This window comes from Cyprinodon tularosa, unplaced genomic scaffold (assembly GCF_016077235.1).
Source record: "Cyprinodon tularosa strain WSP-4 unplaced genomic scaffold, ASM1607723v1 ctg248, whole genome shotgun sequence".
Lineage (NCBI taxonomy): Eukaryota > Metazoa > Chordata > Actinopteri > Cyprinodontiformes > Cyprinodontidae > Cyprinodon > Cyprinodon tularosa.
Window position 1 is genome coordinate 572,923 of NW_024038921.1, and position 25,406 is coordinate 598,328.

Below are 25,406 nucleotides of genomic sequence, written 5' to 3' on the forward strand. Positions count from 1 at the left end.
AAACATAACCGTGCACTGTTTGATTTATTTCAGTGGAGATAAGTTATTATTAATCTGTTATTAAGGTTAAAGCAGAAATAAAAATCCCATCCATCCATCCATCCATCCATCCATCCATCCATCCATCCATCCATCCATCCATCCATCCATCCATCCATCCATCCATCCATCCATCCATCAAACCTACCAGCCATTCAACCAACCAACCAATGGTATCCCTCTAGGTCTCCTCCTGGTGGGACAAGCTCGGAACAATTCACCTCGGAGGCATCCAGGAGGCATTCTAACCAGATGCCTGAGTCACCTCAACTGGCTTCTCTCTACGTGGAGAAGCAGCGGTTCTACTCCAAGTTCTCCCCTGATGACTGAGCTCCTCACCCTATCTCTAATGGAGAAATATAAATCCCCCAAAGATAAAACATTGGTCTGAAGCTGGAAAACAACTTTATTTTACACCATCTTTCAGCAATCAGGATTTAGTCTGATTTTTGCAGATATACACACAAATATATCAAAAGTCATAAGGCTAAACTGTAAAAAAAAATTTGAAAAAATGATTACAGCCAAACTCCATGGCAGAATGCACTGAAATGATTAAAACTTCAAGCTTGTTTTTAAATAAAGTTTAAAATACTGCAATGGTACCAACACATTAATTAAAGTATACATTAAACATCTCTGTCCTTCAAACAGGAAGCTCTTCTACTTTAAGATTCTCCTCACAGAAAAAAAAATCAACAAAAGTAAACAAAGTACTTCAAAGGCCTCTTCATCATTCACCTCCTCAGCTCCATCTTTCCACTCCATTTCTTTCTCTCTACTTAACTGCTTCTTTCTATTATCTTTGGTGCATGTGCAATATAATCCACTTTATACTTCATGGCAATACACAATGAGCTGCGTGGTTGCAGGTAAAACTACAGCAGTTGTGCAAAGGTGGGAAACAGAAGGCATCTGTGAGTGTGACAGCAGAGTGGATTCATTAAACTCTCCAAGTGAGCAAGCAGGGCAGCTATTCAGCATCATCAGTCAAAGTAAACCTGTAATGAAAAACAGACTAATGAAAAACAAAAACACAACCCAACATTAACTGAAGAGAGAATGTAATTAACAAGAAACCACATTGAAAGGTTTAGAGACACCTAACGGCCGGACACTTTACCATTTGATGATAATTTGCTTTTAAAACCAACTCCTCCCATGAGTTAAGTAGTTTTTAGCTAAAATTCTTTATTGGGAGAATTTATACACTATACGATAAAGTAAATGTTGCTATTTTCATATTAAATTAATAAATAAGTTTGTAAGGGATCTTATCCAGAACCAAAACAGTGCCTTTATACAGTGTTTAGGGTTTGTTCAATCAGTTAATCTCACCAGTCAGTGACTCCAGAAGTCAGGTCAATCTGGGCCAACTCAATCAGCACCTGAAAGAGTAGATTAGTAACTGGGATCAGTTAGTCTGCATGTAGCCTGTGGATTTTAGTGAGTGAAAGATAAATAGCATATTTAATGTAGAAGAAGTAATCAGCCAGGCTGCATGCCGAAGATTCTTCCTATTCATATGTACAGTTTTTTTTTCTGCACGTTTTTTGGTTGAGTTACATCACATTGCCTGTATAGTTGTTTTTTGGTTGCCATAAATGTATGGTGATAGCACAGATAAAGCTGTATATGGATGCAGCCTCACACTGACCTGTCCAATAACATCCGGGCTCCTGAAAGAGGCGGAGTTATTTTTTACTGACACACTGAGGCGCCTGAATCTGGCCTCATCCTCACGCAGATCATACTCAAACCTTGAGAGACATGAACAAATATAAGAAAACAGTTCAGAAAATAAACAGCTACAAACTATATAGAGTAAAAATGTTTACCTTTCATTGTACTCTGGGTTGAGGTCTTTTTTCCTCACTGCTGTCTTTTTCTTGGTAGCTTTACTTTTGTCTGGGAGCAGCATGATGGAGACATAGCTGTCAACAGAGTCCTTACTTGGAGAAACCAGACCTCTGTGTAAAAGGCAAAATATTTAACTTAACCTTTTTGCTTTTCTGTGTAAAAACATCCTTAATAGGAGAAAAACGTGAGCTTATTTGAAGCAGAGGCTGTATTTACAAAGTCAGGAATGCTCAGTAGATGCCAGACATAAAGTAATGTTTCATATGTCATTATTGTTTCTTTGCAGAGTGAATCCATGTAGTAACAGGATATAAACAAAAACTGGTTAGTAGAAACGATCTGTTGATGTCAGGTAGAGAATGCAGCTTTTTGAATATGACTGGTGGTTTTCAATACTAATGAAATTAATATAGAGATTTTCTGAGTTTACAACATACATGAAGTTTATTCTTTTAAATTCAATCACATATCTGCTCTGGATCAGCTGCTGGCTTTTCTTAAATGACTCTATATCGGGCAAAAGATCAGAATTTAGGGGATACAAACAAATGACAGAGGAAATAATCCAGATTTCTCCCTAAAATAGCTAAATGGCATGAATAAAATAGCTTCATTTCCAGTATAGCTGGTTTCAATTATTGAAATAATCTTCAACTAATTTAGTAATTGATTAATCATTATTTGGAGTATAGAAACTGTAAAACAAGCCTTTAGCTGACAGAATGACCCACATAGAGCAGTTATTATACCAAAATATAATATACAACATTTTTCATTCAAAAATTTGCTCTATCCAAAACTCCTCAAGTGGAAAGGTTTTAATTCAACCTGGTTTAATTTCATTAAAAAATAAAAAATTCTTTAATGAACCTTTTGCTGTCTGAGTATTAATCAATTATTGGAAAAAAATAATCAACAGATTAATTGGTTAGCAAAATAATCGTTAGTTATAGACCTAGTGACTACAGCATGATATAATCAAGCATGTCTGTCATTCTATTTAAAATTTATTCTTATTAACAATCTAAGTTTGTTCAAATGAGATCAGTGTGACATGGTTTGGTTTTTGTAACCTAAAACTAGTCTTTGTGTTAACATGGTCAAATTCAATAAGAAAAGTTACAAACACTATCTGTATGTTTCAACACACACCTGCAGGCATGGACAATCACCACCAGTTTTCTCTCCTTTGAGCTGTAAGACAGGGACAACTTCACCTGACCATTTCCAGGTGCAGGAGCAGTACAGGGCAGAGTCCCTGAATCAATCATGTCCACCATCTTGGAGTTCAGGATCTGTTAGAAACATAATAAGACTATCTGTATTACTAATCAAAGCTAAAAGCATTCAGATGAAGCGTGTCGACATTATTTTAGATCTGTCACCTTAAGTTCAGCCCTCAGCAGGATCTGACTTTCAGGTAAGGCTCCATCTAAAGGAAACCACTGATCCAGGACCAGCTGTGGTGCAGCCAGAAGATTCTTAAGTGTGATCACCAGAGCTCCAATTGGCTCATCCCAGCCACTGGACAGCTGCAATCCAACCAGAGGGATAGTTATTTTTGACAGAATTTAAGACTATTTAGTGAGCAACAACAAGAGATATGGGAACCATCCTGCCTTTGCCACAAGCATCTGACGTTTAGGATCATGGACCAGGAAGTAGAAAGACTCATTCCACTGAGGATCTGTACTCCGGTCACACAGCTGGCGAGAGGTGAAACGCAAGTTATTGGAAAAGCTGAATCACTACAAGACGAGCAAAAGGCTTTAGGAGTCTCACTTTAGTTTTGTAGGTTGTTTCACCTAGAACAAGCTCAACACCTGCTTTAGGTTCTTTTCCACTCTTCTTAAGCTGTATTAAAAAAGGAGCAATGTTTTATTTTACATGAAATCATATATGCAGCAGACAGTGATGATAGATTAACATCAGCTGACTCACTGGTAGTGAATGTGCTCCCTCCAAGTAGACAGAGAGCAGAGCGGCTGAGGGAACAGCTTTGTTCTGATATGACTGCAGAGTTTGAAGCTGCAGCACCTAGAAACATGAAGCACAGCATCTTGTTTACGTTGTTTGCACGCATCTAACCAATATTTAAAAGGTCATCACTCATAGAGGACAATTATATAGTCATAGATGGCCGACCTGTTCTACTCTTGCTGAGTTTGACACAGTAGGAACCCATTCTAGAATCAAATGAATTTGTCCAGATTTCACATCCTTCAGAGAGAACCACTGCAGCAGGGAGAGAAGAAGAGAGATAGTTACAGATAAACAGGCTGGACAACACCCTTCAATAAAATATATAACAACACAAGGTTAGGAAGTCACAAGATGAGTTTCGGGATCATGAGTTACTGACTAACCTGATCTGTGTACTGTGATCTGATGACCTCATTTAGCTGAACAGTGAATCTGTAAACGGGAAAACAGGCAAATGTTTAGCAGAATCTCACAGGGCCTTAAAAATGCTCATGCAAGCATTAAATTCCTTATATTTTATACAGATTTAATGTTAGAACAAATCAAAGGGTTTTGTAACAGAAAAGCTTAAAGAAAGAAAAACTAAAAGTGGTTAGAATTTGTATTCAGCCCACCTTAATCAGTTTGTAAGACTACATTTTGGTGCAAATAATGGTGCAAGTCTGTCTTTGTATGCCTCTATCTGCTGCACACATAAAAAGAATTAAACTGTTGCTAGTTTTTATCCCCCAAACTTCTCCATCTTGGGCAGAATGAGTTAAGAATCTCTGTGGATATTGATTTAAAGTCTAAAATGATTTAGGTATGTCTCTGACTGAGCAATTCTAACACATACATAGACTTTGATATAATCGATTCTACTATAGATCTGCATATAATTAACAGTTTTTGTCCTGTTTCACGGTTTAACATAATATCCCCTCTAAATAAGAAATGTGATATTGTTACTAAAGAATGTACATATCCAGTGAAAAAAGGGGAAAGTATAAATAGTTTTGTGAGGCAATATAAATAAAAATTGTTTCAACAATTCATACACACCGTCCTAAGAAGTCATCTGAATCTATGTCCTTATCAAATGCTTCAAACTTGATGTCCTGATTGCTGCGCCCATTCACAACTACCTGTTCAAAGAAGCATAAATAAATGCCTTCAGAAAAACAAGCAGACAGGAAGAAAACAAGCTGTTATATTTGAAGCATCATCCTGCCTACCTCGTACATCTCATTCCATGTCGGGTTTAGGTTCTCTTTGATGACATGACTTTTAAAAGAATTCTCTCCGATGTTGATTTTAACATAAGGATCACTCTTGCCCTTCACCATGCCCCCCATCAGGTTGTCTTTTGCTATTAGGTTCTTGGCTTCCAGCAGGTGGATCCTCAGCACCCCCTACAGGAAGAACATGTAAACTGTTTAAAACAAGTTCATAAACACAACTTAAAATCTGGCATTTCTCTTCATTTTGGTAAGCATTAAATCAATCAATTAGGGTAAAAGGGTGGTCACATGTTTTTTTTTTATTCTAAAATGTATAGAAAGCTGCTATATTCTTCTTGTTTTCTGTTTCAACATCAAACCAACAACACAAGCAATTTATGAGTCATCCATCCTTTGGTAAATCCCAGGCTTTATTTTGAGCTTCTGGAGATTTTACAAGCCGACACGAGACAACCACATATGCATCAAAATACTGGGAACCAGCCCCATCCATGAGACTACAGGAGGATAAACAGGCTGAAACCAGGCAGCATTTTTCCCTTCAACCATCCACCATCTGACTATATTATTATAAACACAGGCAGCTGCATCACAGACCTTAGATCAGTAGAGCTTTTTCAAACGAGTATCACCTCTTGTTATAATGCATTTTGTATGTAGTGTCATAAAGAGAGTTGTTATAAAACAACTATTTAACAGGACCTGGGCTTTGATTAGTTGGTTTTTAACATTAGCTAATCTGATTCAGATTTCACTGGTGCTGCATCAGATCCCAGTCCATATCCACAGCAGCTGTAGCAGCTGCTTCTGTCCCCTTGAACCCCAGTCGGCCAAAGCAGATGGACGCTCACACTGAGCATGCTTCTGCCTGAGTTCTCTTCTTGTTAAAAGGGAGTTTTCCTCTTCACTGTCGCTACAAGCATGCTTGGTAACTATGAACCAATCTGACTATATGATCTGGTTGAATTGTCTCTGTAAAGTCCCTTGAGATAATGTGTTGTGTTTTGGCGCTATATAAATAAACAGAATTTAATTTAATTAACTAACTGAAGGTTGTTGGTTTGTTTTACAAACTGATGAAAATCATATGCTGCTAAATCATTAGTTTGATGATCCTATTAGTCCATGGGCAAGGCAGCAATCCCCCTAAGTAAGCCCTCTGTATCTATAGCTTTCCACTTTATTGCATGTATTATCCAACTGTGGTTAACATGCCTTGTTACACAACACTTATGGGATTTGAGGTGAATGCAAAACTTGAAGTTGAGACTAAAAGATTTCTATTCTTCTTTTAAATGATTAGAGATCAATTAAGAGCTTTGATTGTCATAAATGTTTAGTCAGAACAATAAGCAAACACACTTTTAATTGCAACCACGAAACTATTTTCTACTGCGTTATTATTTTAGTACTAATTAATTAGACTATCATCACGCTGCAAATTGACAATGGGAATCTGCTTGGGGGTCTTTTATTTAAAAAACAAAACAGATTTATAATTAGAAAGTTAAAAACACATCAGTACTTCATTTCTTTCTTTTTTTATCCTCCACACTTGAATTCCGGCTCTTCTAGCAGCATGTGACTGTTTGTGGACGTTGCCAAAAACACAAATACTTAAAAAAGAAACAATGCTGGCTGTTGGAAGCCAGTTGTTACACTTAAGACTTTATTTGAAAACGTACCTCTTTACCAAAGTCTTGACTCGGCACCGTGTGTGGAGGAAGTTTTGGACCCACTTTGGGAACGTCTACGACCTCTACTGAGGGTGCTGGATCAGTGGGTATACCTGTCACTGTAGCCTTTGCAAGACCTCCTAAACCTGTCCTGCACACATTGACATCCAGAAAACACTGCTTACTGTGCTGTTTTATAGCTATTTTTTTCCAAAATGAATTTGTTGTGGTAAAATGGTGAAAAGGGATTATTTGATTCACTCACTCTGGCTGTGGCTTCATGTCTCTTTCAACCTTAATGAGTGATTCAGTTGGAGCCTCTTCTGCAGGTGCTGGCTCCTCCACTCGCTAATAGAACAGTATATTGGTTACAAGGGTTTAAACAGACAATGAGGACAGAGTTATTTCTGCCTGTAAGCTATGTGACGTACAGCAGGAGAATGGGATGTATCATGCTTGGCTTCAGGGTGTGCAGGATGGACCGACACAACAGGGGAACTGAAAACACAGTGAACATAAAAGTCCGTCATCAGTAAAACTATTGGAATATAATATTTAACAAGATGTCTAATTTTCACTACAGTATAAAGTTTAAATTATTCATTATTTAAGGCACATACTGTATGGATAACTCACTCATCTGTTGCCAAGTTTTGTCTTTTTTCCTCCTCTTCAGCTGTTTCCAGCATCTTTTCAGCAGCAGCAGCAGTTTTACTTTCTTCTTCTGAAACAGCTACAGATGTCTGTGGAACTTCTGTCAGCCGTGTGTCAAGAATCTTCCAACAACAAATTTCCACTTAGTGTCTCTGTTGTCAGTTGAAAGGAGATAATCTGAGCATGTAAATGTTGTCCTACTTTCAGCTCTGCTCTGAGGAGGATCTTGCTTTCAGGTAAGGCTCCATCCAGAGGCATCCACTGGTCCAGGAGCAGCTGAGGCTCAGAGAGGAGCTGCCTCACAGGGAGCACCAGGGATCCCATCGGCTGATCCCATGCACTGGATAACTTCAAACCACAGGATACATTAACGTCACTATTTGACAGGAGCAGACACCTCAGTGGTTTTGTGAAGCATTCAGGACATGTACCTTCACTATGAGCATCTCTTCATTTGGGTCATGGACCTGGAAGTGGAACGCTTCACTCCATTGTGGAGATCTGGAGCGATCACAAACCTGCCGACAGTAAAGCAGAGATAAAAGATGATAAGGAGATGGTATAAATACATTGTTCTTGAGTAACAATTTACATTTTATCTTTCTACTACATATTCCTATCAAGTCTGGTGGGGTTTTTGGTGAGAACAACCGCTTTGTATGTTCAGAATATTTGCTTTTATTTAGCTATCATCACCATTACACAGCTGTGATGAAGTGGTACAAATAAAATAAGTAGCTAAAAAGTATTTAATGCAGATAAACTCATGTAGACTTTGTAGATTATTTAATTATTTTGTTTTCAGTTTCATACCTTGGTTCTGTGAGTTGTGCTCCCAAATACAAGTTCAGCTCCAGCTTTTGGTTCCTTACCACTCTTCTTAAACTGCACACAGCAAAACACATCCCAACATTATAAAACCTTGTATCCCTTCCAGTAATTATGGCTGCATATCCAACACAAAAACCTCAAAACTGCTCTTTAACCAGTAGTTCCCTTCTGGGAGCATTTCTATGTATGACTAAATGAGTGCATGCACTTTGGACCTCTCATCCATCTAATTCCAAATAACAAACTTGTATGTTTCAGGATACTAAACTGGAGACCACTCACAGGCAATAAGTGTGCTCTGTCCATGTAAACAAAGAGCAGGGCTGCAGAGGGAACAGTCTTGTTTTGGTAGGACTGGAGAGACTGCAGCTGCATCACCTGGAATCAGATCAAAAACTCATCACAGTGACTCAGCACTCAGAGAGAAGCACAACGCAGAGTAACTGGGATCAGATATACAACTAAAGATGGAGCAGCTAGGCTTTTTCCTGACATACCATACACAGATAACAGTTTGAGCTTTTCTGTAACATCTGACCAACAAGTTATTACAAAAACATAGATTGGGAAAACATGGAATTAGAGGATTATCCCCATGTCTGCATCAGAGCTTATGACCCCCTCCTTCAATAAGCATTTTATTTAAACCCATGGAAATGAATCAAACATGCTCTGTCAACTAACAAAATGCAGAACATTTTTCCGAGCTACCAAACATTAACCAGAGCTAATCAGCAAAAGATTTTTAGTCCACTGACTGCATTTAACTTAAGAGAATCGAAAAATTTAATTAAAATATAGGATTGGAATTAGAGAAAAAAATTATAATAATGTACTAACCTGTTCCAGCTTGTCATTACTGGACACGGTTGGCACCCACTCCAGTATAAGACGAAGGCGACCGGACTTTACATCATTCAGGCTGTACCACTGAGACAAAAATATTGATTTACAGACATTATTTATTAATTCATACATTAGCCATCTAGGAAGATTGATCAACACTGCACTAGCAAGAGAAATACCAACCTGATCTATGAGTTGGGAACGGATGATGTCTGAGAGATTGATCTTTAAGCTGTTGAGAAGGAACAACAGAATGTAGCAACATGAATACAGACATTTGCTAAATGAAGTCAGATTTTAGGAATGCACCAATCCACATATTTAGTGCAGATTCCAATACTTTTCCTAACCAGGGCTGCGTTTACTTTAATGTTATTATCATCATTACTGATGACATTTTAGAAGCTTTCATAAACTCCGATTTACAACCAAGGAAAATAGACTAAATACATTTACCCCTACAAATTGGACACGTTTTCCAATAGCTAACAGATAAAGATATTAATATCGGATTAGTGCATCTCTACTTAGACTGATAGACTGTCTATTATTAAGGAATTGGAGGAGATATTTTTTTTAGGGATGCACAGGAAATCAACAGAATATGTATTAAAAAAAACTTTTATTAAAAATATAGATTTTTCAAAATTTGCAGAGGTTCTTTATTCCTTTGTCACCACATTATGGCAACATAAAAATTAAGCAGCCTTACCGGCCCAAGAAGTCATCTTTGTCCATATCTTTGTCAAACAGTTCCACCTGAACCACCTGCCCTGGCTGAGGTCTTAGAACCACCTGGTCAAACACAAAGCTGTTTAAAGAACAGTTCTACAGATGCTATAAAGTCAAAAGGTGTGTCGCTGTAAATCACAGACCTCATACAGCTCATTCCAGACTGGGTTGAGGTTTTCCTTTACCACAGCGCTCTTAAACGTGGCCTGACCTATGCTGATCTTTGCGTAGGGGTCACTTTTGCCTTTCTTCAGACCACCCATTATGGTATCTTTGGCAACCAGACTCTGAGCCTCCAAAAGGATGAGTCTAAGTAGTCCCTATAAGGATGGAAAACATAAATGTGTATTTATTTAGATTTAAAAAGCTTGTAATGCACTGGAGCTTAAATGGAATGATACAAGCTATGGTTGAGCTCTTTATTTATTACCTCACTGGCAAAGGTGAGGTCTGGGGATGAGTGAGGAGGTAGTGATACAGTTGGGCTCTCTAATTCTTCCTCTTGATCTTCCTTCAATGCAGTTTCCTTTACTTTATGAAACTCCTCATCCAAAGGCAATGTGGGAACAATGGTTTCCACAGGAGGAGTTTCCACAGAGGCTGTCCTAAAACAGAAGCACCATCAAGATATGATTCAATTAAAGAGATTCTCAGGCAGAATAAGTGGAAATAGACTTTTCTGAACTATCTCACTTGAGGATTGTGTCTGTTTCTGGTAGGGGCTTGGCTGGAGCAGGGTCTAACACTTCAGACATCTTAGCCTTTTCAGTAGGAACGGGGCATTTGGTAGGAACCAACACCTGTAATTAGTTTAGTGAAAATAAGCAATGGTTTGATTAACATGAGCATGATAAGAAAAACAAAACAAACCAAGAAACTAGAGCTTAAGAAAGTCTAAATAAGCCTCAGTATGTATGCTACATGATCATGATCAACTTATTTCTGCTGTGACGTTACACCACGTCTGTAATATTCAAGGACCATCTGAAATCAGGTTATTGTTGGTAAATAATCTAAAACAGCTCATAAGTGATTTTAAATTAGTTTTATATATTTAAATCATTCAATCTTAGATGCTTGCTAAAAAATTAGAGTTTAGATGATCCTACCTTAAGTTCAGTCCTTAAAAGGATTTGACTCTCAGGCGAGGCTCCATCCAAATGGAACCACTGATCCAGGACAAGATCTGGTTCAGACAGCAGCTCTCTGATAGGAACAATCAGAGAACCAATAGGCAGTGTCCAGCTGTGGGAAAGCTGAACAAAAAGACAAACCATATTGTTTCATGTTACCTCAGGAGCCTTGTGACAAATCTCTCTTTAAAATCTACATGTCCCACTACTTACCTTGAGAATGAGGATATCCTGTCTTGGATCACGAACAGGGAAGTAGAATGCCTCGTTCCATTTAGGAGAGGTTGTACGATCGCATACCTTCAGAACAGATGGAAAATCAGCAAGAATTAACCAACAACTAAAGCATTGGGCCAACAGGCGCAAACAATATTAGTGGAGTTTAGGATCTTACTGTAGTTTTGCGTGACATTTCACGAAGACTTAACTCCACTCCTACTTTTGGATCCTTTCCACTCTTCTTTACCTAAAGACAACAAGAGGAAACCGTATTTTAAGGGAGATCCTAAACTAACAGAGTATTTTACCTATCATCCAACATAATGGTATAAAAGGACTCACTGGTAGGCCATCTGCTTGTTCGACATACACAAACAGGAGCCCTGCTGAGGGCACTGCCTTGTTTTGATAGGACTGTCTAGAGTGGAACTGAAGGACCTGAAGCCACAGAAAATATTAAAAGAGGTAATTAAGTATTTTCTTTATTTAAAGAAAACTCAGACTAGGTGAATTTTAACGATTCAGTCAATTTTAGCACGTTCTCACCTGGTCTAGCCCGTCTGGTTCTGAAGATGTTGGAACCCATTCCAGGACCATGTGAACTCTACCAGACTTCACATCGTTCAGCGTGTACCACTGACAAATAAAAACACATTACTTCAATATGAGAACAACTGGGTCTGCTTCAAGCAAACTCCTTAATTATTATATTAATTTATGGAATAATATGCTCGACTTTTCGCAAACTAAATATCAACACTTGAGTAAAGCATATGGATAAACCACTTTTTTTTTATTAGTTTCTCATGTTTTGCTTTTTGAATTCTATGTAAACTTCTACCTGGTCTGTGTACTGAGAGTCGATGATATCCTTCAGACTTATCTTCAGCCTGCAATTCATGAAACAGAATGTTTAAAGTGATCATTTAAAAACGATTTGTCATACAATTTGATAAAGAGATGCAAAGTTACCTTCCCATGAAGTCATCTTTCATGTCCATGTCTTTGTCAAACATCTCCACATGCAGCTCCTGACCAGCGAGCTCCGTCAGAATAACCTGCAAAGCACAGAAGTCATATTGCTTTCAGGCGACATTAAAAAAACTTATTGGAATTAGCAAACTCCAGTCACCATTTGAAATGAATAATTAACAGCTACAATGTCCTACCCAGATTCCACTTATCAAGTCTACATACAGAGTAAAGCTTTTTGAAATATCCACCAAAAAGTCCCTGTCGAAGCTCAACTACTTATACCCTTTCGGTTATATATTTCCTTTGATTCTATGTCTGTTTTGCCTCCAGGAAAACATGCATCTCAATTTTCTGCAGTAGAAGTTTTGGTTTTCATGTATTAAAAAACAGTTTTGTAGATTTTGGTTCATCATTTTCTTGATCAAACACATCTGCATTTTCTCTACCACCTTTTACAATGCTTACAGTGAAAGGGAAACTGTATTGGTGGATGCAGCTTTCTGTCTCTTTTTACCAAGGTTTTAATCATTAACTAAAACTAATGAAATAGAATAAAAAAACAAACATTTGTATTAACTGGAATAAAAAAAAAAACTGCAACTCACAAAAAATGAACTGAAACTATAATTAGAGTTTACAAATCTTATTAAAACAGAATATAGAATGTGCTTAATTGTAGTTTGCATTTTATCATAATGCATTAACAGGAGGTCTAGTTTACAGTCACTTTTTTGCTGTGTACCGTGTGTACCGTGGCACAACAGCAGACGGCAAGTACAGCAGGCAGGTCATTTGTGTTGCTGCAGCAGTCTGTCCTCATTAGCGATTTTATAACTAATTCAGTAAGTCGTATTACACAAAAGACTAAAACGTATAATAATAATAATTGAACTTTACTGATCTCACATTGGAGAAATTTATCTCTGCATTTAACCCATCCCCTTGGGAAGCTGTGGGCTGCCATCTTGCGGCGCCCGTGAGCAGCGTGGGGTTAAGGGTCTTTGCTCAGGGACCCAAAGTGGCAGTCTGTGGGATTGGGGCTCGAACTCAGAACCTCAGGAATCCAAGCTCTATGGTCTAACAACTAGGCTGCCACTCCCCACTATTATGTAAACTAATAGAAACTAAACCAAAGACTAAGCATTTTCCGAAAAAAAAAAAAAAATAAACTTAACTAGCCAACAAATACCATTAAACAAATGAAACCTGAAATAAAAAATATCTCAAAAGTCAAACCTAGATGAAAAAAACTAATAAAACATTTCCAAATTATTTCGGCCTCGGTTTGCTGTGCTTTCAAACCAACAGACAGATGTCTGTGCTAAGAGTTTTAATTTATTTAAAGTATAACTAACTGCTCCATACACTGATGAATGTAGATACATTTGTCAAATCTGATTTCTATTTTTAAAAAGGTGAGAAATTATTGATAAAACTTTGTGGGTTTGAGGGTCATGCATTTTCAGAAATAAATTAAAATGAAAAGTAAAACCACGAATGATGGGTTATCTGTCACTGCCAGATGAACGTTAGGGTGACTCCCTTCAACATAATGGTAAGGAGGTGGGGACTGCTTCCAATATCAATAGACCATTTCAAACTGCAGAAACAAGTGTGTATTTTTTCCACATACATGCCAATCAACAGCAAATAGATTGGGAATGGCAAGCTAAAACAAAAAATTTATTCTGACTCAGAACATGTGCAGGTGCCAGATCTACCTCATACATCTCATTCCAGGTTGGGTTCAGATTTCCCTTTATAACTTGACTTGTGAATGTTTCACCCCCAATGTTAATCTTGACATACGGGTCACTCTTTCCTTTCACCATTCCACCCATCAGGTTGTCTTTCGGAATGAGATTCTGACCCGCCAGGAGGTGGATTCTAAACAGCCCCTGAAAACAAAAACATGGTTGAAGACGTACACTAACCTTAGCAGCAGCTGTTGAAATAGATTTAGTGACATTGTATTTTAATACCTCTGTAGCAAAGCTGGGATGAGGGGAGGCCTGCATGGGCAACTGTTTAGAAACTCCAGCAGCCAAATTAGAAGAGACTTCAGCTGAAATACGATCCTCATCCAACCACAAGACCTGTGTTGGAAGAAGAACGACCAAAAATATAAATGAACTTCTGATTATTTGATTTGTAGAATTAACAGCAGAAAAAAAGATAAACTTTGCTGTTATTCACCCTGAGAACTGAGTTGATATAGATGCGACTAGCAGTTCCAGAGTCTTCCAACTGAAACCACTGGTCTAGAGAAAGATGGGATGTCTTCATGACATGGGAGAGAGGGATGGTCACTTTGCCCAGAGTCTGCACGCGGTCAGCATCCTTCACCTGATTATAGGAAGCAATTTCAGGTTTATGATCTTTTAAGGTGTACTGAATCATCTATGCTTTGTTTCAAATCTTGATGGCTGTTACCTGAATGTTTATTTCTTGCGTGCGAGGATCTTGGATGAAAAAGGTAAAAGCTTCCTCCCATTCTGGGTTGATAGTTGTGTAACAAATCTTAAAGAATAAATCAATGATAAATAAATAACAACAGAAAGTAGAAGAAAAGCCACAGTTCCATCAGTTCTCACAGCATTTTCACCTTGCTGTCTTTAGTGGTTCCCTGCACGGATATCTGCACCATGGGATTGGGCTCCTTATTTCCCTTCTTCATCTAAATTTCAGACAAAATAAGAATACAATGTAAAAAAAAATAAACACACATATATTTCAAGGAAACATTACAGAGTTACATGTTGACAAGTTTGTGATTATGGTCTTTTTGATTATCAAAACTCACAGCCACAGCTGGAGATTGGATGGATGGATGGATGGATGGATGGATGGATGGATGGATGGATGGATGGATGGATGGATGGATGGATGGATGGATGGATGGATGGATGGATGGATGGATTGATGGATGGATGGATGGATGGATGGATGGATGGATGGATGGATGGATGGATGGATGGATGGATGGATGGATGGATGGAAGGTTGGACATTTTGCATCCAATAAAACCCAAATTCAGTAACTCAGTAATTTAAAATGTTTCAGATTTGAAGTATAAGTTTTGCTATGACTAACCCAGTAAACAAATTATACTGCTGACAGTCACTGTCATCCTCCACAACAAGCATCAGCCTCAAAAAGTAATTTATAAAGACACTGGCTGCTTATGGAGGGTGGTAGAAACAGGACACAAGGAACAGAGATAACCACAGCCTCCAGGGAACTGGGAAAAACAGTCCACTTAAGGATTTGAGATAATAACAAGGTGCAGAATGCAGCTGGAGTTACACTGAGACATACCAAGGGTACAACTAGAGCTGAACAATTTTTGCCAAAAATCAAAACTGTAATTATTTGCAACTAATGTTGTGATTGCAACTTTTCATTGTACTAAGTACCAGCATGTAAATGTTAGCCTCCATGCTTTTAGTTTTCATGGCTTGAAAGCTGACTTGTTTTGAGTCCATTGTTTCAGGACTGTACTGTAACCTTTGAGTGAAAAAGCTCTAACTTCTGCTATCGTGCATGGATCTGCATGCTAGCTGCAACTCTCTCATTTCCTTCTGTGTGATGGCAAAGTCACTTTGTTTTTTGCCAGCATTTTATTAACCCACTTTAAGTGTATTACCTCCATCTAAAGGGCTAAAGGGAGAAATTTGGTCTATTACTCTTTTTAAATGTAATATTACAACAAATGAGTGTCCTTTGTGATTATTGTGTTTTTCTAAATTGTGATTATATTGCAAAAGCAATTAATTGCCCAGCCATAGCTATAACAACCTCAAGGACATAATCTGTAGATATCCCAAGAGGAAGATGAGCATCACAATACCCAACAATGCAGGTGAGCTTCATGCTGCTATCATAGCAACCTGTGCTTTCTTTATACCTCAGCAGATGCATCAAACATATGAGGGTGTAAAGTGCTAATTTTATGGGCAAAGGTTTCAATAGATTTGAATTTTTGCATTAAAATCATGTTTTTAATGGTCCTTATAAATTTTATTAAACCATCATATAAAAAATCCCAATTATTTTGAATGCATTACTCTGTGTTTAATGAATAATGAGATGCACCTACAGTCAGTAGCTCAGAAAACGTGGTTATGTTATGGCTGTGTGTTTGAGGCTACCATGGTTACAGCAAGGAGTCACACTCTAAAGTAAAAAAAAGGAACTGTGCTTAATGCAACCCCCTCAACCACACAACAAATATTAGATATGACTCTCATTCCAGTCTTCTTTGCTTATGTTACCAAATGTTAACCCAAGCTGAAACTGGGAGTCAAGCAGCTTTAAGTTGGGGGCATTTTTCCACAACCAACAGAGCGGCTGGAGAGCAACTCAACCAAGATGAGGAATGTGAGAGAGGCAGCAGCTCCAGCTCTGCCCCAGTTTAACCACACAGGAAGCAGCACTGAGCTAGGCACGAATGCGGGCAGAGGGCAGAGATATTTGACTCACGGGAAGTGCCTCAGCTTTGTCAAGATACACAACCAAGATAGCTGAGGAGGGGGGGTGCGAGTTCTTGCTGGTGACGCTTTCATTCCTTTTCAGGACCTGGAGGAAATCCAGACACATGTAAAAGGAAATACTTACTTATCTTTATTTGTTTATCATTTAACAAAGTTATATTTAAACAGAACATAAAGCCTCCAACCTGCTCAAGTTGTTCAGTGTTTGGCTGCAAGGCCAACCACTCCAGTTTGAAATGAACACGTCCAGATGTCGTCTCTTTCAGTGTGAACCACTGGAAAAACAAATGCACTCGTATTTTAGTTTATAGCCTAAACACATAAAAAGCTGCTTCAAGACAATTTAATTAAAGCGATAAAAGCTGCTGACTTACATCATCAACAGCGATGGATCTCTTCACAATGCCCAAATCTAATTTAGTCCTGCAGAGAAATAAGTTGCAACACAGTATGGAAAACAATTCATTACTGTTAATAACCAACAAGCTAGCATATAGGGATTTTTTTCCCCTACTGTTTGCAATAGGCAACCAATGAAGGGTGAGAAGTGAATATGATAGATACAAAGACATGAATTATGCACATGTACCTTCCCAAGAAATCATCCTTGTCTGTGTCTTTGTCATAAACCTCCACCTCCAGCTCCTGACCCGGCACTTCATGGACAATAACCTTACGTACAACACACACATAATGGCATGAGGACTGACAGAGGGATTCGTATGGGTGCTGTCTTTGTGATGTATGAATGAAAACTTTTCAACACAATATGAGTCTGATCCCTCTAAGTGAAATGAACCTCTATAAACTGATGAAATAGAGAAAGTTCTTCAGTTGTATACAGCTGTGGTCACAACTATACAAACTTTATTTTCAGGCATGAACAGGGTTAAGGTCGAAGCTTGGGGAAATAATTCATAATGGATACAATGATGCTGCTTTATGCATTCCAGTCCTGCTAGAGCACCTAGCTGTTTGTCAACCATCTGACCCAAACTCTGAGCCTTACACTAAAGTATATTGGTTGGAATATTCAAGAACATCCAGTCTACTGCCTGTATCGATGTCCAAATTAAAAGAAGTTTACAATGGACATGGAGAAAGAAGAGAGAGGTACCTGCTTCAAAATCTGCACCCTAATCCCGGATTGAAATTTACAAAATGAATGTACTTCAGAGCTAAAGCCTTTCATTAAAAAAAAATAAATAAATTATTAAAATATTGTAAGAAATGCTTAATTTAGACCAGAGTCCCTCAATCCAAGTTCTCAGGTTTTGGCGTCCTGCACCTTTTAGATACGTTTCTGCTTCATATAATGAGTCAAATAACCAGAACATTAGCAGGACTGTGGAGAACATGACTACATACCGTGGAAATAAAGTTATTTGATTCAAAAATGAGGAAACAAAAAAGTGCAGAACTGGACTTGAACATGTTCTCTTTTCTAAAGTAGGTAATCTGTGATAATCTATTTCACTTCTATGATCTATAGCTAGAAAAATATAATAGATTGTAAGTATTGTAGGCAAAATAGTAAACCGTTGAACTTGCCTATTGGTTTTTTTGGGGGGTCAATGTATATATGATGATGCTGCACTGCATGCAAACACAATTATAGTACCGGTAAGCACTAAGTTCAGCTCCTTTAGCAGGGAAAGGGGGAATAAAGTGGGATTTGAAAGCCCACCTTTCTGTTTTTAAATAGAAATTTACAGACTATAGCTTTACATATCAACACAAGTATCAACTATACGTATATTTTAACCGTGGTATTTGATTAAAGCCAATTTCTACATAACGTTTAGTAATACATTCACTCCAGCCAAAAGAACTGGATCTTTTCAGTTCTATTTCAATTAAAGAGCTAAATTGTGAACATTTGTAATTTAAGGTCTTCTAAAAGAATAAGGATCCATGACACACCTCAGAACTGGTTCTGAAATATATCAAAGCTTCAGGAAGGTCCTGATCTCTTCTCTATTCAATGATGTAAATGTATTACATACATTTTAAGCCTTTTGAGAACATATCTGCTATTCCTCACCTCATACATCTCTCCCCACTTAGGAGAGTCGGTGTTATCGATGTGTTTGGAGGTAAAGGTCTGAGGACCCACCCTTAATATGGCATATGGGTCAGATAAGCCAGCCATGACACCTTTCACATAGTTGTCTTTGGCTGCAAGACTCTGCGCCTCCAGCAGATGGATGCGCACCACTCCCTGAGAAAGAGAACAGATGTGAAAAACAGAATCAACTAACTCAATTATTTGTAGGCAGTAATCTAATGTAGACCATGCAGGTATTGCAGCCTCACCCTGGGTAGGGGACAGCGCAGCTGAGCCACGTGCAAACCAGGGACCAGAGGGACAACTAGACGGTTTGGCAGCACCAAGAACGAAGCTATGGCGTCCATGATCATGCTGTCTGACATAACACTGTAACAAATGACAGTTTTTTATTTTCATTTTATTCAATTAGGTTTAGAGAAAAAAAAAGCAGGAGTCATTGCAACTGAGTGAAATCTAAGAAAGCCCATCTCAGCATGACTTACTTGAGTCCAGGAATGTCCAATAAATTGGTCAGTCCAGTCCAGTTGATGTCTAGTTTCTGGGAAGAAATGAGAGCACTGACCTTAGGGAAAATCAATGGGAACTGACAGAGAATCAATAGCAAGATAAGACTACAGAGGGACACGTGATAGTCACATCAAAGAAAGGTTATAAAGCAGCATTAAAAGGACAAATAGAAGTGACTTAAATAGACCTACAGGTCGACGGATGAAAAACATGGTGACGGCGCCCACTATGGGGACATCTCCAATCAGTGGCTCCAGAATCACTCGCATCATCCCATGTAGCTAACAGTGGAGAAACAAAAAAAAGGTTGAAAAGAGGTTTAGTTGGAAACCTTAGGTGGCATGTTGTTGTTAAAGAAGCAGACATGTATCTGAAGGCTGGACACAAGAACACACCTGTATTCCTTTCACTCCCGCTTTGCAGAAATATCTTTTCACCTCAACATTGATCTCCACATTTCCTACATAACTGAGGAGAAGAGAGCAGAGGTGTTAGTTACAGTAACGCCCGGCTAAAAGTTACTGGGACGTGGGAAATATATAAAAACAGAGGCAGACACCTGATGTAGAGGTCAAGCAGAACTTGACCTTTGTCATTCTCTGTGTGCGCCTTGATGCCCACCACCTTCATGGGCTGAAGCAAAAAAAAGGACAGAATATGAATAAGGAAAGCATCATCTAGCATCAATATTACAAGAATCTTTAATTTGATTTAGACCAATTTAACACATTTTAAACATGCTTTAATTCTAACCCATTCGGCTGTATTTTTAGGATCATACCCCTAGCATGATGGTGCCACCAGCATATTTCAGTGTGATACTCAAGGTGATGTTCAATGGTAGTATTTTATCACACTCAGGATTTTGCAGGTAGTTAACACTTATTTACGCACATCTACTTGTGAAAGCAACGTTTTTACTCAAATGCAGAATTTCCTCACTTCTCTGTGAAAACTATGTCTCTAAAAAGCAGCAGACAGATGGAAGGTTAATTCCATCTGTCTGCTGCTTTTTGTTAATCCATCACATTAAAGTTTATGGTTTTCAACCCTTCACTGTATTCTCTCAATGCCATCACCTTGTCTCCCATGTCCACTTTGGTGAAGTTGAGGGTCTGGAGGTGAGCGCTTGAGGCTCTGATAGAGGGAGCGATCGTTTCTATCAGCAGCTTCTCCAGGTACTGGCCGACAAAGGGCCACACCTGCTGCAGCACCTGGATGGGAAAATTAGCACATGGTATGAGGAGGATTTACATGTGAAAAAAAAAGCTATACATATTTGTAAACAGCTGCTTTCTGCTGTGGTAAATAAAAACATGGGGATTTGTCAGTTAAATAACAAAACTATTACTCAAATCTTCAGCTGCCAAAGGCAATAATAAAAGAATGACAGTGGCAGCTGAGAAGGGTAGAGACTTCTCAGCTGTTAGTCTGATAAGTTGTTTGGTTACTGACATGCGGTTCCTACATACATGTTACTACATACATGTAGAAACAGGTTTTTATCATCAACACTATGTAGAGATCTGTGCTCTGTGTGAACAATACTGCAATGAAATAATGTTGTTAAGAGTTTAGTTCAGTTCTTCCAGGGAAAGAATCTGAAGCCAAAGGCAGAGCTTGGCTCAAAGCCTCGGTGACTCTGGAAAAAAAAAAAAAAAAACACAGACGTTTATAGTCTGGCATAATTATGGAGTGAGTCATCAGCAGCCTTCTCCTGTGGAGGACAAAGAGAATCTGCTGACTGTCCCTCATATAAGCAGTCTCAAACCAAAGCTTTGTCAGTAGTCAGACGCCTAGATCTCGTGGTCCTTCAAGCTGGATTTATTTTTTTTATGTGTATAAAAGTGATCATAGTTTCTCTGGCCTAAAGCACAAAGGGGCTGCATCTTTTCTTTTTTTAGTTTTAAGGGCATGAGCAACTCCTCCCCCTTCCTGTCAGCCCGGTTGACTGCAATGAAATGGAAATGTTGAGTGGGCTGCCTGGCGCAGGGCCTGCTCTCTGCAGTACAATACCTTTACTAATAGGGGTGTGGCCCTTTAAGGGGACTAGCAGCAGCAGCAGTGCTACTGTTTATCATATAACACCATGTAATAACCTACCATATGCTTTCAACTTTCAATCAACACTGCAGCTGGTCTATTGGATGGACAAACCTGCTGTTTGCACGTATAAGGAACTGAAAGTATTAAATTGAAGATTGGAAATAAAACAGATCATGCAAAGTCTCACCTTATTCAGCCATTCAACCTTCTCCACGTCTGGAAAGTTTACCTAAAAAACAATGCAATGAAATACTTTAACTGTCTGGAGCATAATAAAACACATAACAGCATGGAGAAACAATCAGACAGAAAGAATACCTGGAAATCTCACCAGGTACCACCAGACACGCCTGAAACAAATCATTTCAAAACAGAGGGAAGAACTCCAACAAAGCAGGTCTCAGGATAAAGATAACTTTACATAAAAAACTGGAGGATTGCTCATCGATCTAAATGTATCAAGAGTTTTTGCTATCAATATTTTATTGTGTTTTTTTTGTTTTAAAGGGGACTCTGAATTTACAATGTAAGTTGAGTGGAAATCGATCCAGACTGGTGCTTAGTTTTAACTGCTTTAGAGGAAGGTTGCGTGCTGCCAGGTTATGCAAGCAATCACGGAAATCACAAAAGGTACCCACAGCCACCTCATTTGGGTGCAGCACGATGCTTTCAGTCAAATCAGGCACATGTGGCTTCTGCATGGTAGTTTTTTTTTCTGAGCACTTCAGAACCATGCAGCATGTATGAGCCCGCATGGCCTGCAGCACAGATCTCTAAGCCAAGTTTGATTTCAGCTGCAAACGATCAGTGTTTGAACATGCTATTAAGTGGTTGTTGTTGTTTTTTTTTTAGTGAAAATAAGTATTAACTCTCACTGCTGGATTTGACAAACACAAAACCTTTTAAAAAGTGCATTCAACACTAGCTAGTTAATGACGACAACTGATCCGTTGCTATTAGTTACCGCTATGGTGGAAAAGTGACTTTCAAATGATTTCAACCAATATATTCTAAATAATTCAACTTCTATTTGTGTTGCATGGGATGATCTTTAGTAATGGAATCTCATCATTCAAGCTGCATTTATAACAACAAAAAACCAAAACACATTTGAATGCACATGGTCCAATTTACTCCAGTAATTTTTGGAATGTTAGATTTGATCTGATTGCACCAATTTATGACAAAATAGGAAAACAAATAAAAAAAAAAATCAGTACCTTACATATACCTAAGTGAGCAACACTGTGTTTTAACTGATTTGATTTATTTTAAATAAAAGCCTTGCAAAAAGGAATGGTATTTAAGCAAATAAAAAACTATATATATATATTCTAAAGATAGTGGTTGGAGGATTTGAGACCAAAAACATCCAAATAACAGGCATTGGTTTGGTTAGTCAGCTGTAATAATTGAATTGGCATGAATGGGGTGTAATCTCCAGAGGATGTATTACTGATACCAGGCATTTTTTAATCTTTATATTTCAGAGGTATGGGTGTTGGTCCCTACCCACGCAGGGAGGTCTCTCTTGATCGTGGACGCTCTCTTCCATGTGTGCTCCTCCTCGTTGTCCAGCAGCTGTATGGCCGACTTGAGGCGCTCCTCCTTCGCCTCTCGGGCATGTTTCCATCCCGTATAGACCATCATGCCGCACACGAGCAGGCTGGTGCTGACCCGATAGTAGCCGGCCAGATAGACAGGGAGCAAAGCGCTGAGACATTTCCCGAAGGTCCACAGCACAGCCACGGCGCTGATTCCTTTGGGTTTGGAGGCTTCTGCGGCTCTCAGGTTACTTAACGCATTCTCCTCAGCGCCCTTGGCTTCGGTCGGCTCCGACTTTTCACTTTGCATTTCTCTGGTTTTTATATTTAACGCAGTTTAATAAGGGTGATGCGGTCGTAGTGATCGGTGTATGGACGCACCTAAAGGCTACAGGTCCATATCAACATCAGCGCGCGGTGGAACAAACGGACGGCTGCGCGTGAACTTCAGATTCCGCTGCTAGTGAAATGAGAGCATTAGTGTTCAAACATGCTGTAATGGAAGTTAAATAGCGCAGTAGGTCTGAAGGAACACCAGAGAAGAGAACCAAGTTTGTGCCTCACCAGCGGTCCGTTAGCTGGATGAAAACACGCCCACTGCCACCACAGGGGGAAAAAATGCATCCATGAGTTTTTCGGTTCTGCGTCACACTGTCTACTTCACCATTGGCCTATAACGAAGATAATTAGGGCCACTGAAAAAATTAAAAAAAAGTTAATTGACTTTTAAATATAATTTCAGTTTATTATGGGGAAAAAGTCAGAATTCTGACCTTAATTTCAGAATTCTGACTTTTTTCTCAGAATTGTTACTTTTTTATAAGAATTCTGACTTTAATCTCAGAATTTTTTACTTTTCCTCAGAATTCTGACTCTAATCCCAGAATTCCGACTTTAATCTCAGAAATCTGACTTTTTTTCTCAAAATTCTGACTTTTTTTCCTATGAATTCTGAATTTAATCTCACAATTCTGACTTTAATCATACAATTCTGACTTTAATCTTATAATTCTGACTTTAATCTCAGAATTCCGACTTTAATCTCAGAATTCTGACATCCATATTTTCTAAATAAAGACAAACCATACTTTCCTGCAGCCTTTGCTAACAAATAGACAAATATATTTAACACCTATGCTGTGTAAATAAAAGGTAAAGTGGACAAAATTCTTTCAGGTTTGAGTTCTGGGGCGAACATACTTTACATTGTCGTTACTTACTTTTATCAATAATCATTCTGCAAATAAATGATATATAAATCTACTAATATCCACATTTAATGAATTTTTAAGGTTTTATTAAAGTAGTTATTTATCTATGATTTCACTGAAGATAATATGATTAATATAATTTTATCTTTACCCCAAATAATTCACAATTTAGTTCTCAAAAGAGCATGAATTCTACATATTTAATGTTTGTATATTGATGTGCATAATTAACCACATTGTTTCTGTTGTCAAGGAGTTGTAAATATATAAACAATTTTATTCTTCAATAAGTTTGACATTCCTCCATTAGAGTATTACTGGGAAAAAAATGGTAGGGGTGGCCATGGCCACCCTTAGCCCCCATCTAGCTCCGCCCCTGCCCAAAAGCCTCCACAGTGTGTTGCAAAATGAATCATTGTCAGAGACCTTTTGCCCATTTTATGTAACAACCATAAATCTACTGCAATTAATTTAATTTTGACTTTTTTTTTTTTTTGTGACTACGTGAAAAGGGGCTGTCTCACAAATTAAAAAAACACCCCCATCCCCAGGCAATACCACCCTTCAGTCTTCAAGGTTATGACTCTATAAGTCCTTCCTTTTTTGCAGTGTCTTTGAAGTCCCACCCATTCCTTAATTAGACTTAGGTTGGACCAACAATTCTAAATGTTTTTTTATTTGCCACATTGAATCATCATCATTAGTTAAACAGTTAAAAAATGTTAGTCTAGGATTTGAATCTCTATCTATCCTTTTAACTTATGATCTGAAGGATTCCATTGTTGCTCTGGCTGTGTTTAGTGTCATTTAAGAACTTTCCCATCATTGTTAATATTTTTGAAATCTCAAACTTTTTAAATTCATATTCCCATCATCTCTTGATCAGCTTTCCTGCTCCTGTTAAAGTAAAACAATCCCACATAATGAGGCTACCGATACCATCCTTCATGGGGGGTTTTAGATTTCCCCCTCACACTTTTGCATTTACTGTAGTGAAAATATTCATGTTGTAGTCTGACTAGAGCTCTTACTAGTCTCTTTCTGTGTTTGCTGTGTCCACTATGTGTTCAGTGGGACTGAAAATTGAACCTCTATAGGTCCTTCTCAAAATATTAGCATATTTTGATAAAGTTCAATATTTTCCATAATGTAATGATCAAATTTGAACATTCATATATTTTAGATTCATTGCACACTAAATAAAATATTTCAGGTCTTTTATTGTTTTAATACGGATGATTTTGACATACAGCTCATGAAAATCCAAAATTCCTAAATCACAATATTACTATATTTCATCTGACCAATAAAAGAAAAGTGTTCTTAATACAAAAAAGTCCATCTTTAAATAATTATGTACAGTTAT

The 25,406-nt window shown here is 38.2% G+C and overlaps 1 protein-coding gene across 1 annotated transcript; it reads right to left on the minus strand.

The window, feature by feature from the left end:
* Positions 1-427: 427 nt before the first annotated feature.
* On the minus strand, positions 428-23,435 carry esyt1b (extended synaptotagmin-like protein 1b). The gene is made up of 52 exons (XM_038288030.1): positions 22,798-23,435; positions 21,473-21,514; positions 20,319-20,453; positions 19,799-19,872; positions 19,635-19,707; positions 19,431-19,520; positions 19,215-19,270; positions 18,978-19,098; positions 18,706-18,882; positions 17,251-17,333; positions 17,036-17,084; positions 16,847-16,936; positions 16,651-16,746; positions 14,774-14,845; positions 14,602-14,688; positions 14,365-14,514; positions 14,151-14,264; positions 13,890-14,066; positions 12,166-12,251; positions 12,035-12,083; positions 11,740-11,829; positions 11,536-11,631; positions 11,369-11,440; positions 11,188-11,274; positions 10,951-11,097; positions 10,535-10,641; positions 10,272-10,446; positions 9,985-10,161; positions 9,822-9,904; positions 9,293-9,341; positions 9,104-9,193; positions 8,546-8,641; positions 8,246-8,317; positions 7,864-7,950; positions 7,634-7,780; positions 7,415-7,554; positions 7,210-7,276; positions 7,044-7,126; positions 6,788-6,929; positions 5,097-5,273; positions 4,924-5,006; positions 4,266-4,314; positions 4,045-4,134; positions 3,841-3,936; positions 3,682-3,753; positions 3,519-3,605; positions 3,285-3,431; positions 3,052-3,194; positions 1,878-2,009; positions 1,697-1,799; positions 1,378-1,427; positions 428-1,040 (listed from the first exon to the last, which is right to left on the minus strand). Exons 1-52 carry the CDS (start codon positions 23,137-23,139, stop codon positions 1,013-1,015), a joined length of 5,427 nt encoding a protein of 1,808 aa, XP_038143958.1. The 5' UTR covers positions 23,140-23,435; the 3' UTR covers positions 428-1,012.
* Positions 23,436-25,406: the final 1,971 nt, after the last annotated feature.

Bases quoted from the DNA above. Each gene is read 5' to 3' on its own strand.
- esyt1b (XM_038288030.1), bottom strand. From the start codon at position 23,139: ATGCAAAGTGAAAAGTCGGAGCCGACCGAAGCCAAGGGCGCTGAGGAG. The intron at 14,515-14,601 runs GTAACAGCCATC...TCCTATAATCAG, and splicing joins CGCAAGAAATAAACATTCAG to GTGAAGGATGCTGACCGCGT. The intron at 5,274-6,787 runs GTACGTTTTCAA...TTCTTCCTGTAG, and splicing joins GTCAAGACTTTGGTAAAGAG to GGGGTGCTGAGGATCCACCT.